The sequence below is a fragment of the Corvus hawaiiensis genome, chromosome 12 (genome assembly GCF_020740725.1).
Source record: "Corvus hawaiiensis isolate bCorHaw1 chromosome 12, bCorHaw1.pri.cur, whole genome shotgun sequence".
NCBI classification, from domain to species: Eukaryota; Metazoa; Chordata; class Aves; order Passeriformes; family Corvidae; genus Corvus; species Corvus hawaiiensis.
Genome location: NC_063224.1, coordinates 4,810,498 through 4,829,310, shown reverse-complemented (window position 1 = coordinate 4,829,310; position 18,813 = coordinate 4,810,498). Strand labels below are relative to the sequence as shown.

General features: G+C 42.8%; 1 protein-coding gene across 1 annotated transcript in view; it reads left to right on the top strand.

Moving 5' to 3' along the window:
* The first annotated feature begins 531 nt into the window (after positions 1-531).
* LOC125332090 (c-Maf inducing protein) overlaps positions 532-18,813 on the top strand; it is a 132,105-nt gene continuing 113,823 nt past the window's right edge. The window contains exon 1 of the mRNA XM_048316704.1: positions 532-1,516. Coding sequence (XP_048172661.1) covers positions 1,220-1,516 — 297 coding nt within the window. The 5' untranslated portion in view covers positions 532-1,219. The remainder of the gene's footprint in view (positions 1,517-18,813) is intronic.

Sequence of the window (18,813 nt, the reverse complement as noted above, 5' to 3'; positions counted from 1 at the left end):
CCTGCCAGCGCGGGGGCTGCGAGAAGGGGACACTGACCGCAGTGAGTCTCCCCCTTCCCTCGGGTTCCACCTGTGGGTTCCCCTCACTGCGGAGGGGCCTGGGGGTGCCCGCACACCTCCAGCCCTGCCCAGCCTCATGCCTCGATGAGCTGCGCTAGGCGAGGTTTAGGTTGGACGTTAGGAGGGATTTCTTCACAAAAAGGCTGATGAGACATCGGAACGGGCTGCCCAGGGAGGTGCTGGAATCACCGTCCCCTGGAGGTGTTTAAGGAAAAGCCAGGACATGGCACTCGGTGCCGCGGTCTGCTTGACGAGATGGCGTTCGGTCACACGTCGGACCCGATGATCGCAGAGGTCTTTTCCAGCCCGAAACGATCCCGGGATTCTGCGAGGGGCGCGGCGCTTCCCGCGCACCTCCCGCGGCCGCCGCTGCCCGGAGCGGCTCCGCGGCCATTGACGTCAGGCAGGGCGGCACGTGACGGCGGCGGGGCCAATCGCGGCGCGCGGAGCCGCTCCGGCAGAGGGGCTGTGTCGGCAGCGCCCGCTGCTCTCGCCGCCTCCTCCTCCTGCCGCCGCGGCGGCGGCGCGCGTGGGGACCCGCACACATAGACACGCACACGCAGAGGCAGGCACATACACACACACACACACTCGCACACGCACCCGCACCCACGGGCGCGCACCCGCACCCACATACATGCACGCGCGCCGCCGCACGCTCCCGCGCACACGCCCCGGGGGGAAGGAAGGAGCCGCGGCCGGACGCCCCGCAGCCCCCGCCGCTGCCGTCAGGAGCCCCCCGCGCCACCACCACCGCCGGCTTTTGTCCGCCGCCCCCGCGGGAGCCGACCCTCCGCTCGGCCGGCGCCCGCCCGGCAGCATGGACGCGGCGCTGTGACCCGCCGAGGGCGGATTGGGAAGTTTGAATAAGGATTTTATCGCTTCCCTTTCCCCCTTCTCCCTTCGGTGCGGCTCAGTCCCTACCCCCATCTTCCCCGACAGGTTTTGTTGTTGGTTTTTTTTTTTTTTTTTCCTCTTCAGCGTGCGATTTTTTTTTTTCTTTTTTTAATCTGCCGCGTGGGGTTGGATTTTTTTTTTTTTTTGTTATAGTTTTTATTTTGAATTTTATTTTCTTTGGTTGTACCCGTCTCTACCGGCCGTAGAGACCGGTCCCCGCGGGCGGCCGAGCGCCACCCCCGACCCGGCCCGCGGGGCTGCCATGGATCGCACCGGCGGCTCCGGCGGGGGCAGCGACCGCAGGCAGCCCGAGGAGAGCAAGCCGCTGCTGGGCGAGATGTCCGCTCCCGAGGGGAATAAAATGGGTGCCGCGCCGTGCCGGAGAGCCCTGCTCCACTGCAACGGCATGAGGTACAAGCTGCTGCAGGAGGGGGACATCCAGGTGTGTGTCATCCGGCACCCCCGGACGTTTCTCAGCAAGATCCTCACCTCCAAGTTCCTGCGGCGGTGGGAGCCGCACCACTTGACCCTGGCGGACAACAGCGTCGCCTCGGCCACGGTAAGAGCCCGCCCGGGTCCAGCGGCCCCGCCGCGGGGGCGGACACGGAGCGGCCGCGGGTATCCGCGGTGCGCGGGGCCGGGGGATGCCCGCGCCCTCCTGTCCCCGAGCGGCCGGACCTGGCGGGGACCTCCGGGGCCGCCGGTGGGCGAGGGGGGGATCGGCTCGACTGGGTCCCGGAATGCCAGTGAAAATCCTGAAAGGATTTTTTTCCTCCCTTGTTTGTAGTCCTATGGATGTTTATTTTTGCAGTTTCGGTGTTGTTTTTTCTTATTTTCCGAGCAAGGCTGCTATTATTGTTGCTATTATTGTTGTTGATTTTTTTTTTTTTCCCTTTAAAAAAAAAAATTCCTTCCTTCTCAACATGACCCCGACATAGAATCACCACACTGAGCCCTTCCTATCTGAAACCAAAGTCGGCAGATACCTGCTGGCACCTTGGCCAAGTTGGAGGTGAGGGAGGTGGAGGATGCTTTTAATTTGAGAGCGAAGGCTCGGGTTGTGCGTGGACTTCGCTGTGGTTCAGGCCTGCTCTGGGGGCTCTGGTTTGGCGGTCACATAACCTGCCCAGATACAGGCAATGTGATTGGAAAATATGGAGATTCCTTCAGGGTTTTCTTCCTGCTGGAAAATGATGCAAGAGAAAAATGCGAGGTGGTGATATCAGCGTTACAGAAGATGTACAATAGACGGATGCAGGCTTGAAAAATATGATTTATGTTTTCATATTCAACTTAAAATTTCATGGCCAATATTATTTGAATATTTGTGGAGTATATAGAGTGATTACATGGAGATTTTATCTTATAAGCGATTAACAAAACATATTTTGTGCTGATCTTTAATCAGCCGGTACTTGGATCCTGTCTTTTTTTGATTTATATGTAAATGTCTCATTTTTCTCAATGGCTTCATTCGGGCCTTCCTATAGGACACTGATACGAGAGAGTGGATTGGCTTTTGTGTAGATTTCTGTTAATGGTGTATTTCAATGGATTTCATCCAGCCTGTGCTGTGCTCGGAGGTTGAATTTTTTCACACTTTGGTACACAGACACAGTGTGTGTAAATGTCTCTCCTGCATCATGCTCTGCTCTGAAGTATTCAGAGCAGGTTTTCAGTGGGAGCTACTTTAACCTTCAGGTAGGCCAGCTGCCTGTTCTCACAGAGCTTTTTTGTGCCACAATGACATCTCCACTTACCGTTTCCACTGGGCTCTCGAGGATGTTTCCAAGGGAATATTTTCTTTCTTTGATAGAACTACTGTCTAAAAGGAGAAGGAAGATTTGGTCAAGCACTGCTGGAGAAAACCCCTGAAAGAGACGAGCACGAGGAGTTTTTGCAGTTCTTAATTTTGTTGAAATACCATCATTGTAGAGGGGGAGTTGAATATTAGTGGAGCTGAGGCATTTTCCTGGCAGTATCCATAGCTGATTATTTCTAAGCCGAGGAGGAGGATACGGGTAGAGAGAGGCATGATCACGCTTCAGATGTTGTTCTCTGCAATGTGGCAATACCAGGCGTGAAGTTGTATTTGTGCAGGACAGGTCAAACTCTGCTCGCTGGCAAAGCTGTCATCAGAGAAACCACCTCTGAAAAGATTTCTGAAGTCCTATGGGGTTGTGCTTTAATTAATGTTGAGGTGTTCTCATTCCTAATTATTTTATGCATATAAATAGCAAGAAGATACTAAAGCATTGTGCGTAGCATTGCAGGCTCCATTTTGTTGAGCAGTGCTCTTCATGCTTGGTCTTGTGTCTTATCATTTTTTCCCGGTGCTAAGTCACCCCACAAATACCGTTGTTCACAGAAATATCTGTGCTTTATTGTTTCAAGTAGTGTCTTTGGTTTCCAAGGGGTAATTAGAGCACATGGATAAGATCTGCATTCACTTGTTGCCTGACTGTATGGGTAGGTTTAGCAGGTATCTTTCAGACATTGGTTCTATGATAGCCACATTTTAGTCTTTTTTGGTTTGCGCAGGAAAGATGTGATTTTAGCAAAATCCATGGTAGTTTAACCCCCACCCCCTAGAGAAATGGGGTCCAGGCACAATGCCAAAACCTCCTCAAACTGGAGGTAGATATTTGAATGTAACTAATTTGGTTTTCAAGAGCTATAGAAAAATATCCATTCTGTCCATTGAAAGTGAGCGTTGGGAGCACTCAACAGCTTTGATAACAAGGTCATTTTTACACATGGGGCTTTCCACAGGCAGGATGCTTTATGAGCAGCCAGTAATTAATCTTCACATCATCCCTTTGCAAATCCAGTGGCATGACGAGTTTTACTGCATTCTATATAACATGAATAAAATTGAACGGGAAAATAACATCACTTTGTTTTGCATTTTAAAGCAAAAGTTGTAATGACAGCTAAATCCAGATCTGGCAAATTATGTCCCTGAGTGCAGTGGATAAGTTATTTGTTGATTCTAAGCACTTTATATCCTTTTTATTGTTGCTTGAGACATATATTTGAATTAAATTCTCCCCACAAGCTCTTACTTGTCAGTCCCTGGGCTGCAATATAGAAGTTAGCATTAGTTTGTGTATGGATTATTCATCTGTAGTTTATTCCATGAATAGACATGGTATGTGCCCACATATATAAGTCTGAATAATGAGACCCTACCTACATTTTTTTGAGAGATAACTGATTTTATTGTTTATTTGGGCTGCTGCAGTTTTTGTGCTGACAAGATAGTTTTTGGTAGCAGAAGTGCTATGCAAGAATGCAGTGGAACAACTGCTAAGCCATCTTATTTTAGCAAAATTTAGGGGCCAAAAAAAATAATGTTCTCTATGAAATGCATTATGACAAGTGACTGTTTCAATTAAAATAAGTCCATGTTAATCAAATAGTAATAATAAGTGTATTCTGAATTGGTATATGCACTCAGTTAACAAACATGGAAAGATAGTAATTTGTGTACAGTCCCATAACTGTAGGTGTTGGGACTTCATCTGATTTATGTATTGTTTCCATTGTTTGCTTCATGTTCTTATTTCTCAAAGAATTGCTTAAATATAGCACGGTGTCATCATTACAGTTTCACTCACATCATGTCCAGGGTTTCATTCTGGTTAAGGGTTTTTTAGAGAAAGTGAATACAGATCTGTGGCTTTTTTTTTTTGTTTTGTTTTTTTACTGTAAATGCTATAGTCCCAGCAGGAAATTTTGACACTTGGAAACTTTGTTTGTGAGACAGCAGCTTGCCTGAGGATGAATTTGGCTTTCTCCCCCATGGGAGGAATAATGTTTATAAAATAAACACCTACCAAACTCAAATGTAGCACCCTTAGTAATTTTTTTTCACCTGTGAGATCTGTCCTTGCACTGCTTGAGGGGCAGTGATAGTAAAAACAAAGACAGAAAAAAAGTCCAATTTAATATTTCTTATGTGGTGTTTTTTGGGTGGGGTGAGGCAAGGTGAGGAGTAGCCCTGTCTTCAAGAGAAATGTTAAAATTTGATCTTCCGTGGTTTAAACATAGGTGTCATGACTGTTCTGTGTCTTTAATATCATTCTGCATTGTCCCTTTCATGTCTCTGCCCTGCTTTTCTCTTTCGTTCTTTCTCTTGCACCAGTGGGGAGTAGATGTTGAGGACAATGAATTTTCAAGTCTTGGGTTGCAGGGAAGACTTGTCATACATATGTGTGTGCAGCAGACAAGGAAAGAATAAATAAGTGATTCATTTTCTCTGGCTAGGGATGACCTCTCTAATTCCCATCTGGGAAGGTAAGACTTTATTGAGGCCATGAAGTTACTCATTAATATCCCTCAAGGAGGTGGAAACTTTGGTTTTTCATGCTCGTTTCACATTTCTTGGTTTTGCCTTGGCAGGTGAGTTGAGTTTAATGTAAATGTTTTTGTTCAAAGCTGGTGACAATCCTGAAAAGAGTTGAGTTTCTTTTAAACATTTTTCTGTGCAGACATGATGTGTGAGGACAATAGTTTATTGACAGGCTGGCTAATCGTAAATGCATTTGAAACAAGAATGTAAGTGGATTAGGGAACTGCATTTGTGTTTTCTTCTAGAGACAAGAACATACCCAATTAATATTAAATGAGGCAGGGCAGGATGAGCTGTTTCAAACAGGAGAAGTGGAGTAGAAAATTGTCTTCTAATTGTTTTTTAAAATTCAACAATTCTGCTACTGCATGTGTTTAAGCATGCTATTGCATGTCTCTCCTTCCTTATTTTGGTAAAGATAGAGCAAAAATTCCTATCAAGTTGGACTCATTGTTTACTTTAGCACGGATTCACATTAGTTAGAAAAACACACATTTTAAAATTAAATTTCCCTTTAAAAACAATCAGCTCAAGTGGGAAGTATTATGCAGAGCTTGAAAGTTTCAAAACATCTTACAAGAATAATTTTTTTAAAGCTTTCCTGAAAAAGGAATATTGTAGCATTATCCAGATTGCAAGTAGAATTAATATGGATTTATAATAATAATAATAATAAACAGTCTGTTCAGTAAACCAAGTGCTCTCTTTAAGTCCTGCACTGTTGATGAGGCTCTACGAATGTGACTTAAAACTAGATTGGTGTGCCTGCCATCATTACATGTATAAATAAGTATGAACACATAAATAACAAAGCAATTTAAGATAATTTTTTGATTTGTTATAATAATGGAATGATAAATTACTCTTTATGTTTAATATTTCTCATGGTTTACTCTTACAGATGATTGCTTTCATTTGATGAGAAATGGTACCTATAGGTTTTGGGTGGACATATATTTTCCTGTTCTGGGCTGTTGCTATCTCCCAGGCTTTTGGTTCAGGTGCATCAGAAAGGGCATTGAATCTCATAATTTGCATAAAAGCCGTGACAATTTAGAATTCCATGCAAATTGAGAACAAAGTGCTCCATGTTATCTGTATTGTTGAAATTGAGATTCTCTTTCACAAGCAAAGGCAGGCATGTGCCTACATTAACAAACCCCAGTTTTTTTTGAAGACCTGGTGATTTAATGGAATATTGCTCTGCTTTGACAAACTTATTTTATTGCTATATTAGTTAGTAGTTCGACATAAGAAAACCTAAAACAATATTTCTGTAAAGTTGTTTAATGCCTATCAAACATACCTTTGCATATATAGTTCCTGCAGTGGTTAAAAAGCATATTTATAAGTCAGTAGTGTTAAGGTATGTGTTTATATGTCACAGAGCTTATATAAAATATGAAAACAGAAGGTATATTCATTGACAGAGTGAGAGCTCTCAAGGCTATTAGTGTTAACACCCAGCCAGTAAATTTTACGTGTTCAGGAACATAAATAAAAAGGATACTCAGAAATACTTGTGCCTCATTTTTCGTTTTGGCTGGGGAGTAAAGATGTGGTGCTAGTCACTACGTGGTGGTAATAGTCCTCATGGGAGAGACTGTAAATTGCCTCTGGTCCTCAGTGGGACCTGATCCTGCATCAGAGCAGGGCCTGGAAGAGCTCAGCATCCCTCACAGGGCTGGGCCTTTGTGGAGCTCTGAGATAATTTTTTTTTTTTTTTTTGTAGTGGAACATTATGGCTGTGATTATAATAGTGATGGGATGAATGTGATAGATCATCCAAGGTGGAGTGTAGGCCTTCTAGGAAAGAATGTGTTGCCCAGAGAAGCTGTGGCTGCCCAATCCCTGGAAGTGTCCAAGGCCAGGTTGTATGGGGCTTGGAGCAACCTGGGATAGTGGAAAATGTCCCTGGACATGGCAGGGCATGGAACAAGATGTTCCTTAAAGGTCCCTTCCAACCCAAATAATTTTATGATTCTGTGAAAGTCAACAGGAGTGTTTGGTTTCTCAGAGGTGAGAGGCTATGCTGAGAGTCCCATCTGCATTGATGTTCCAGTGTACAGGGTTAGGTTTGCTTTGTTAGCAGCTGTGGGAGAACAGAGGCTGAAGCCTTGGTCCCACCGAAATCATTCACAGAACTGTGTGCACTGAGGGACCTTTTTGTAGGAAAAAGGTGTTAGGTTTAGTATATAGAAAAGAGTGATTTTTTTGGAACTGTTCAATTTATTGTGTATAATTTGTTGGTACTTTTGAAGTTCCTAGGTAACAGATGAGTTTAACATGATACAATTTCCTTCTGTGTTGATAAGCATGGCTGACCTGATAGGGTTTTACGCATCTCATATAGGATTTGTGAGAGAAGAGACCTACCTCAAATAGTTCAAGCCTTTTGGAGTCTTTAGAAGTAATTAGATTGTGGGTAGCATGGGTAGATTGTGGCCTGTTTATTGGTGTTTTGAGCAGGGCTAGTTACATCAGTTTTGTTCTATGTGTTCATAGATAACGTAACGCTTAATTCCATGATGTCTTGGTTTGAGACAAATTTAGGGGGAAACGCTCTGGAAGGAACGTCTCCTCCCCAGGTTTCAGCACTCCCTCCCCTACCGATACAAAAGGAATTTCTTGGATGAAAGTGAAAAAAACTCTTTATTCAACAGAGTGCTGGCAGGGCACAGAAAAAATGAGTAATGTTAGATAATAAACCTCTTTGATGCAGATAAAGCTGGTGGATTTAAAGAGTTCTCTCTGTAGCTGGCTCGGCCCCTCCCCAGGTCCAACGCTGGGATGTGGCATCCCCGCAGCCTCCCCGCTGGTCTACAGGATCTGATGATCTGGTTCTCAGATCACAGCTAGGCTGAACAGTTCCAGAAGAAGAAGAAGAAGTTCTGGAGGATTTCGGTATACAGTTCTGGGAAAACTTTTTGCCTCAGCTCACAAGCAGGAATCCACTCTCTCCTGCTGCAGGCAGAGCCGAGCAATATGGGGAATTGTGTGTGAGTCCTTGAACATTAACCACGCTGAGGAGTTTTCCCGGCTCACCCCCCACTCTTCCCTCAGACCCAGCTTAAAGCTGTGGGACCTATTTCTGGGCAATAAGCAGACGACAGGGAAATACAGTATTATCATAAAATCACCCCAAGACACACAAACAGCTGGGTGTTTGAAGATGATTGATATTTAAGCGCGTATAATCCATTTGGAGAGCTTGTGCATGTGTGTGCACTCAATAAAATAACTTTTTTTGCACCGTCTGCCGATGCAGTGTCATTGGCAGCAGTAGTGGCTGAGTCAGCCCTGGCCTGTGCCATTCATTTCTGCATCTGTGCCATACCCTGTCAATCCGTCTTTTGTAAGCGCTTAACAGTTTGCAGGGTCAGGTTGAGAAAAATCTCTGTGAGCTGGCTGAGGAACACTCTTTCTGTATTTTTCACCTTTTGCAGATTTGTTGTCTGTCTCTTAACTGGATCAGGGAGCTGATATGTTTCAGTTTATAGTCCGCCAGCCTGTTGAGGAAGGAGAGAGTGGGAAACATGGTAGGCTGGAATTGGTGCCAAAAAAAAAAGTATTATTAAATCATTGCGTAAAATTTTCCTGTTTTGCACAATATTTAAGAATGCAGGGACAACACCAGGAAAGGGAAAAGACAATTGAAAAGCATACATTATAACTGATCACGTCAGTGGTGAGTGAAGTTTTTTAGCTTTTGTGGTTGTGGAGGAAAACATGAAGCAGTCAGAACCAGATGCTAAGTTAAAAGACCTTTACTTCATAGGCTTAAAAATTAGGAGAATTTAACAATACTCTCTAGGTTTTGGAAGAAGGGACTCTTGTTCCAGGATTTGTGGACATTTGTTGTTACCAGTACTGGCATTTCCAGTACTTTAAGTGATTTGTTGACTTTGCCCCTTGGGCTGTCCCATGACAGATGGGACAGGGCCACTAGAGTGGGAAATACAAGCAGGTAACCTGCTGGATCACAGACTGCAGTGTCCTGGGCATGGGTGTATGGGGAAGGCTACTTTCTTCTACTTTAATCTGAATTTTTAGTAAGATTTTAAATAATTTTAAGTATTTTTCCTTTTTTTTTGCGAAACTTAACAAAAAGGCGTATGTTTTTTCTGGATTTGAGTGTTTCTGTGAGATGTGTGCCATTACTAAGTGAGCTCAAGAAACTCGTCAAGTTGCAATTACTTAAATCTGAACTGGAAGTACACTCAGTCACGTACATTCTTGGTCTTGCTCTGTTGAAATCAGGAGGGTAATTTGAGGAGAGGGATTACCATTCATTGCCTGTAACGTGAATGGCAGGATGTGCTGTTCAGAAAGCCAGGAAGGTTCAGCGAGGGATCACTGTGCAGCTCGCACTTGGCTGCTGGCTGGGGCACATGGCTGCCTCTACTCTTAGCCTTGTGCAGGTCTCTACAAAACAGAGCCCCACTTTCTCCCTCTGCTTGGCAGATCTCGAGGTGCTGAGTGACCCGCAGTGGCTGGAGTGGCTCCTGCATGAGCTGGAAAATTCCCTCTTAGACAGAACTGGTGTAGGAGCTGTTGCTCTTTCACCTGTTTTATGCCTACATTTAGACAACACTGTCCTGGTGGAAGGTGAGTTTGTGACATTCATCTATGGGGAAAACCTCATTCAGAATCCTTGGAAAGGTCCTGCCAGCCGTCGCTGCTGCTGCTGTGTGGGACATGTGCCAGCTCTGTCCTGTCTCCCTTCCTCAGACAATAGAGTTTTATTAAGAAAGAAATGCTGCTTGCTGCAAGTAGCTCTTTTCCCCCATTTGGTCTTGAAATTTGCTGAAATGCTGCTGTGGTATGTGGTCCTGGCTGAGGTTTGCAGGAGGGTGGATCCTCTACAGGGACAGCTGCTCCCAATTCCTTGAAGGTGTAGGAAGATGGTGCTGCTGTCTCTGCTCTTACCTTGCTTGATATTTGCACCTGTGGCCATTTTCACTTAGGAGGCAGTGGCAAAGTGAGAGGTTTAAAATGGAGTAAGGCTGTTCTGGGCTCTTGGAGCACCTCTCTCCCTTGTTTGTTCAGAATATCAACTTGTTTCAGGGTAAGAGCTCTTGCACTTTTCAAAGTATGCTGTGGCTTCCCTAAAGTTCTTGTTCCTGTGACTGAGGGATTGTGTGATTTTCTCATTGGATGAAAAATTCAAAAGGAATAATTGCTTTCATTGATTAAGAGAGTAATTACCAGGAGTTCAAAAGACATGACTAAAAAATGGATATCCAATGCTTCTTAAACTCCAGATCACTAATTTCTTGATATTAAGAATGGGAATGTTGAATGCTTGGCACTGTCACTGAAGAACTTTTCCTTCTTGGATTTCTAGAGCTTAAAGAACGACTAAATGAAATGAAATATTTTTCTCCTTTTGAAAAATTTAAAACTCAAACCTTGTAAGCACACAGAAATGGATTTAGGTTTTGTAGGATTTTGTTTTCAAAGATGCCACATGTGGTACAGTAAGTGTTGCCTGAAGAAAGCTGAGATTAAGCTAAATCAGAGGGTTTTGTTGAGAATAGATAATTGTATTCCCAAATACAATTCTTTTATATTTATATTTTGCATAATATTTTTCTTAGACCTAAAGAGAAACTGTATTAGCAGATGAGAATCAGAAATAATATTTTTTTCTTAGAAATAAGTTGTACATATTTTTAAGTGTATGAGTGTCCATGCACATTTTATGGATGAGATTTCTGATGATGTAAACTGAAAGGTAAGGCAAGAATTTTGTAAACAAAAGAGTGGCCTCATTTTTTATTTATGTACGGACCATGAGCATTAACTGAGCAACATTAGGTAAGTGCATTTGCAGGTAGACAGTTTGGATAATTTTTAAAATAACACCTTTTTTTCCCCCTAAATCTCCTAGAGATCCCCCATGGTGTGTTCCCTGCAGTAAATTTCAAACAATACTGAGCAGGTGTTTCTCAATGGTGATGCTGTGATATTACTTTTTTTTTCTTCCCAGTCTTTGTCTGTTTTGGCTATTTGAATATAAACTTTTGGGATTGGCAGGTGCCTCTTATCATGGCTGGTTACTGCTGTAGTGGGATTCTGTTGTACCACAAGAGTTTCTTGTTTGCTACTATTATAAAATTAGTGTATATTGTGAGCAGGCTGGTTTTGCTGTCTAGAATAAAACTGAATGACTTTGTTATTAATTTCTAGGGATGGGCATTATTAATAGTGAAGTAGAGACTGCTTTTAAAAAAACGATTTTGAAACTTGCCAAATGGACTCAACTTTTTAATCAAAATACTAAGGGCGTGTGGGTTTTTTCCATAAATATGAATGTCGGTTTGACCTGTGAACGAAAAAGAAGGGGAATTATTTTTGGCCTTTAAAACAGCTAGGAAAAAAAAGATATTTGAATGTCAGTATAGTATCTTCATTCTAGTAATCCTTGGTTTCAACTTCACTGTGCTTCAACCACCTCCAAGTGCTTTATGGTCAGTGTTTTTGTATGTGGGGAAAACAAAGAGTCGAATAAATGTAGATCAGACATGTTTGCCACTGTTGGTTCATGCTTAGTTTGCAGTTCCTTCTTAGCTGGTGTGTGTATCTATTGTTCACTCTGGAGGGCCTAACATTGGACACCAAGGATCAGCTGTGCCTTGCACTATTGCTCCTGATAAATCACTGGTGGGAGCTGGAGCAGAAATTATTTTCCTTTGCTTTGTCTGCTAGGCTGCATCTTCCCTCCTGATTTTGATGGCTATTCATTTTCTTAATGGTTGTAAATGTCATTAAAAATCAGTGGAAGCGTGGGAGAGTGACTGACAGTAGAACGTGCCCCAGAGTGTCGTGCTCTTCTTACTACCTTCAATCTTCCTGCAAAGAAAATATCTGCCAGGGAACCAGGTGCCAATCAGTTCAAGTCTCTTGCTTTCTGCAGCGTGTGTGCTTTGTATATTCTCCTAATAGTCACTTCTGACAACCTACCACTTTGCTCTTGCTTCAGTGGCTGTTAAGATTGAATTCAGAAATAAAGAGTAAGTCAGGGAAACCTTGACTGCACTGAAATTTTCAGGATGAGAATGAGCTTGCAAAATTGTTAAAGAAGCAGGGTGTTGCGATGCTTTTTTGTGAAAAGATTGGCAGTTCTCTCTCTCTTCTCAAACCTTGGATTTACTATACAAACTTCTTGACATTGAGCTCAGAAATTTAGGAATCCCTTGAGAAAAATATGATTGCACAGGCATCTTTAAACACCATGTTTCTCTCTGGTACAATGTAAGCTGTAAGAAGGTAGTTAACTAAAAGTAGAACTTTATGTGGGCCCTTAAATAGAGGATCTGTGTGCCATTGGTGTAAGACAATGCAGTTCTGCAGATTTTTTTCTGGTGGCTATGTAGTTATTGTAGCTGGGGATCTGAGTGTTGCGTTGTTCCTGGCAGCTTGAAGGGGTAGTTGCACAAGGAGAGATTTCTTTGCCTTGGCTGTTGACGCCGGGCAGGGCACTGGATGTCAGTGACGGAGAGTTGTGTGAGTGTGTGCCTGCCTTGAATGCTCTGGCTCCACGATGCTCTGACCATTGCTGTGGTGTTCTGTCATCTGAACAGTTTGCTCAGTATCCTGGCTCTGAGAAGGAAGGTGGGAGGAGGGGAACAAAACTATGAAAGGCCCAGTGATTCTTGAAGAACAGCGTTTACTTTTGCAGCAGAGATTTCCATCTCCTTCGATGGACTGTGTTGAATGAGATCCATCTGTGTCGTTGTCTTACTGCTCAGCAGTGAAATGCCCATGGTTTGAGTACCTGTTGATTCCTTGTGGAAGATTAATCACGTTCAATGAAGCAGTTGTGTTCCTTATCCACAGGAACGCAGAGCAGTTTATTTGGGTGTCTGGAGGAAGAGACAACAACGTCATGTTACAGATGTCATTCAGTCATTGTTCAAACCAGGAGAAAATCTATGCAATTGCTGTAAACTTCTGCCTTTAGTAAATAGGTTATAGTAGCCCAATTATTGAATTGGAAAAGGCGCTTCAGCTTATTCTTTCAGTGCAGGAACACTGGTAATTCTTCAGATATTCCTTACTAAAGGAATAGCCACTCCAGCTGTGTAATAAGGGCTCGAAGTAGTATTCCCAATCGTGTTTGTTATGAAATGCAGCCCCTATATGGAAGTGAAGAGCTCTGATGAAAGATATTATGCAAGTGCAAATTATTACTCATTACTTTAGTTTTTCTTTCAACTCTTCATGGTCCTTTCAGATCCTCCACGTTTTTTCTTTCTTGATTTTTTTTTTTTTTTTTTTTTTTTTTTTTTTTTTTTTTTTTTTGGTCAATGCTGTTATGGTGACTTTTGAGGAAGGATTTTTAATTTTTGACTAAAAGGTAGCCTGACATCCAGAGCCATGAAATAGGCTCTTCCTTTCCCAGAGGAGCAAAAGGTTTGAGTGGAGTCTTGGCTCTGAAAATCCCATCTACTTTGTAATCAGATAATATGGACACTGAAGCAAGCATAAAACTTGTGTTGGCACAGAACTTTGTTACTGAAGGTGAAAGTAGGGACACGGTCAACATGTCTTGTCTGACTGAAAACACATTTCCTAAGGTTGGATAATTCATCTTTTGTGATCACTGTGAATGAAACAGGAAATAAAGCTGGAAAAGCTTGAAATTAAATGAAATGTGCAGGACCGGACATGCACTTTGGTATTAAATATTGACATACCCCTTCCAGGTAATCACTTTGCCTTTGCAGCCCAGCATTTGCCCTGAAGAGTGCTACATATTCTTGCTGTGGTGTTTATGGTGAAAAATTTGTTGACACAGAGAAGTATTTCTAGTGGCTTCTTTCCTAACACTAGTGTATGCTTCTTTTGGTGCTATGTCACTGCCTCCCTTGGAATTAATCTTCTGATTTATTGTAAGTTATTTCAAATGTCCCTGGTGACTTGGGTTGACTAATGTACTTTAAATATGGCGAAATCAAATAATCTGTTGTGGGAGTTGACCGTGTATCAGGCTGCTCCCTCGTGCAGATGGACAACATGGGAAAGTACTGAGCCCGTGGTGGTGCTTATCCAAATACAGGAGCAGGTCCTCTGTTGCTCTGTGCCTGTGGATTGAAGTATAGGTTGGTCAGTTTTAAACCTGGGATGAGTAGGGATTGAGGCAGTACTATCTGCATTATCTGTGTATTGTGTGTTCATGATACTACAGCATAGCCTCAGTGGGCTTGAAGGAGGAAGGGAAAGAAAGGAGGTGATGAGAGGAAAAAATTAGAGTAGCTTCAGGCTAGAGGTCGGATGGATCTATGTGCTCCAGCTGAAAAGGGAAGTCTCCGTGTCGGTGGCTGCAGAGTGCTTATGACTGGAACGTTTTGACTCATCTCGAAGGGATGTTGTCCACAGTGCAGCTTCTTCATGTGGGGCAGTGACAGCCCACAGTGTGTGAGGCCTATGCCATTGTACCTTCCCTTTTGAACAGTTAAAAAATGAAGGGAATGTTTACGTTTGGTGGGTTATGTGTTTCCTAACGCCTCTTCATTTATCATACCCGCCTTAATTGAGATAAAGATGTAGTGCTGTGTAACATTATCTAGGTTTAACGTCAAGGGTTCGGGAGGTTGTGTCTCTACTTGTCAGTTTTTCTTAGCAGAAATAAGAGAACAAACTTACCCTGTGCATCTTCTTGCCTGTACAGTCTGTACCTGGAGATCTTCTGAGTGCTGCTGTCTTGAGACCTTTGTGTCTGATCTAAGGCTCTTGCTGTGCTCAGATTTCACATTGCCCATTTTTTTATTTTGGAATTGTAAGAAAAACGTGTACAAACAATGCTCTGCTGTTTCCAAACACTGTGAAGTTTCCTCCTTTGCTTCCTGTTTTTGTAGTGTGTTTGTGAAAAGACCTTGTCTGCTTTGCACTGGACTTAGGCTTAATGTAAATGCATTCTGCATCAGCTACTGTGTGTTCCGGCATGCAGGGACCCGAGCTGCTCTTCAGCAAGCGTCATTACTCTTTATTTATGGTAAGACTAGATTAAAAAAGACTGGTGCATGTAAAAGTGAAAGCAGAGGCAGTGTTAAATTGTGTAGTCATGAGCTTGTTATTTCCCTGCCCCCCAGTATGCAAGCCAGTTAGTAACCTAGTGATCTATACATGAGGCTTTAATTGGATATATGCCCAGAGTGCAGATTAATATGGAAAAGCTATAAAGGCATGGGTTCACAAACTTTATTTGACCACATGAGGACTGTCTGTGTGATCCCATGTGGAATGTGTGAGGGATTCTCAAAACAAAGAAATACCCTCATGTATTTGAGGAGATCTGTGTATAAACCGCGGGATACAGAGGTGATGTCTCTGCCTTAAAGTCAATAGACTGTTCATTAAATAGGACTTCTTCAGCCTTAGGTGGGGCTTAGGTGCATCTGTGGCCTCTGTGTAATTTACTTGACTTCCTAAGGTTTAGTTTTGATAATTGCTGGAGGTTTCTCTTTACAATTGGATATAATCTTGGCTGCCTTTGGAGATAAAGGGGGGGTGTGAATCTCTCTGTAGTGAAATAAAAACAAGCAGATGTCTGACTGCAGCTGGCTAGAGATAAATCATTTCATATAAACTTGCCTAGAGAATGTGATCTTACTCTTCTATAAACCTACACTCCAGAGGGAAGGGAGAACCCCCATTAGTCAGTGACACCCTCCTGGCCTAAAATTCCAGTGTTTCTAGTTTGCAAATCACATGGAACACAGGCTGCTAGCTGCATTCAGCAAAGGCTTTCTCAATTTTGAAGACACTTGTAACAGAGATTTTGTGTCTCTTCTGGGGATTTTCTGTTTTTAATTAAAATAACAGTATTCCTAAATGTGTAAAACCAGACACAGTTATGTACCTATATTCTCCAAGCCAGTTTAATATTGATAAAATCTCTTTTAAATTGGTATGGTATTGCAATAAAGAGTTGGGTGCCTTGGGAGAGCCCTGTTGCAGGTGAAGCTGACCTTCCTGATCCATCATATCATGGAGAGCAGTGAGGCATTCTGCCTATCTCAGAACTCTGTTTTTCCTCTTTACCCTCCTCTGCATGGTTGTTTGGCATATTATTCAGTTGTTTCCTGAAGGTGGTGAGATTGAAATATTACCTTCTGTAGCATAAGCCCTAATCATGAAGAGTGGGGAGCTGATGGTAAATATAACTCCCATAGTTGCAGAAAATAAGGTAACCTTAATTAAAGTTCTGTGCAAGTAGTTTCAGTGTTTGATTCCAGCCATTTGCCTGATGAAGGCAGGGAATAGTCCTGAGCTCTCTGCCTGCAGCAAGAATATGGGAATTGAAGTGACTCATTCTCAGGGACGGCAATGGGAATGAGGCACTGCTGTGGTTGCAGATAATTCCCTGGAAGTCTCCGTTGTGCAGAATGCATTAATTGAAGAGATTCATGAGCTGCTTAATGTCACATCACTTCATTTCCTTGTCAGGGAACTGAAAGTCTCTTCTGTGTAGGAAAAAACAGGACCTCTGGTTGCAAGTAAATCTTGACCTTTTTAAAAAGAGGTTGTGTGTGTTGTCCATCATATTTGCCCTGTATTAAACCTGTTGTCACGTAGTGTGAATTTTCACTTGCCCTATTATCTGTCAGCTGTGGAGACAGTCAGCTGTGTAAAGATGTGCATTTCTGAGTGCCCAGAAGTGAGCAGTGGAGACAAGGAGGGAACTGTTTGCTGCTGGGTTCTTAAATGCAGTGCAGCAGAAGGATGGGGGGTTCCTGTTTGTAGCTGATCACCATCTGCAACCACTGCATTGGCCACAGGAGTAGAAGCATATCTTTATATTCAAGAGAGAAGATGTGGCATAGGATACCCCTGCAGAGACCTGGAAATACAACAACACTGTATGGCCTGTTCTGGAATGGATGGGTCCTTGTCTCCTGCAGACAGTAATGCATTCCTAGTGGGTAGATCTGTGCCATGTGTAGGCAGCAGGACATAAACAGTGCAGCCCACCATTTGCAGATTTAAACTGGAGAAGAGAATGTGCTACACGTATGGAAATCAGTCTTGCTGTGTGTGATATCATGGTTTGCAGAATCAGAGGAACCCTGATTCTGGCTTTCCAAGTGCCTGTTTTTCTGACTCTTTTGCCCATTGCAGGCTTAGGTGAGAGCTAGTAGGGTCCCGTGGCATTTGCCATAGTTTATCACCTGACCTCTTAGGCAGTGCTTCAGACTGAGTTTTTATTAGTTTTATGGCATGGCAAATTGCACAGGAAAATACAGTTTAACACTTACATAGCTACCTGTTAAAAGAAAAACGATATACTTTTCTTACGAGAAATTAGTCAAAATCAAGAGTCCTGCATCTTGATTGAATTTGTGAGTGTAGAGGTTGTATCTTACATCTTTTGATTTGATCATTGGCCAAGCAGAGCTGGTCAGTGAAAGGAAATGTCCCTTCCTCTGGCTTTATGTGCTACTGCTATCTAGAATGTTGGTAGTTATCAGTGAGACCTTAGGGATGCTGAATTTGGACTCTTTCTGTCTTTCTAGCATCTAATTCCACCAGGAGGTCACAGTGGTTTCAGTTGCATGAGTCAAGCTCACACCTACCATGAACAGCCATAGTGCGATAGCTGTTCTCTTTGTCTGTGGCAGGCTGGTTAAGAAATGAGAAGTACCTTTTATATCCACTAATAACTGAGTTTTCCTTCATTTATGCCTTTGGGAACATCTTAGTACTTTGCCTGGCAGTATCACTACTCTGAATCGTGTGTGGAAAAATGTCTGAAGCAAATTAAACAAGATGACTTGTGAGTAAAAGATCAAGTCAAAACACTGTGGAGATGAAAATCATTGAGTTGATGGGTGCAGTCTGTCTATGACTAGGAAACCTTTAATGATGCCAGGAGAAAGGATTGACCATAGTAGACAAAGTTGCACTTGAGGTTTCTGTGACCAAAAAAAAAAAAAATCAGTCTCTTTATTCCTGTGATTTATTATTTCTGTGATCACATGGCTCGAGGTATTACGAACACATGGAGTCTTAGTGGAAGCCACAGCAAATCTCAGCAAAGTCCAGCTTGAGAATGAATCTCAGAAAATTAAGGTGGAGAGAATGAGAGAGAAAAAAAAAAAAGAAATTATCTTTTTGGCATTATATTTGTGGGTTGGCATGTCTAGATCCTGGGAGTCCATTCCATTGTTTTTACTCATAGCATCTTTCTCTCTTGTTAGGAATCAATCACTAAGAGTGATTTGGCATCTGTGCCATACTAGTAAAAACAATCCTAACTGCTTATAATTAATGAATTGTGTAAGCTGCCAGCGAGTGATTTGAGGGGATGGAGTAACAGCCATATGGACAATATGAATTCTGCATTGACTGGCAGCCTATGTCAGAGAAAGTGCAGCTTTATTTTTTTGACACTGAATTGGTTTAGTGTGTGGACTTCTAAATAAGTAGTGCTTCAGGAAAGTGTATCAGTTGCTTGAGCTGAAGCCTGTGTCTAGGATGGCTTAGTGTAAAAGCAA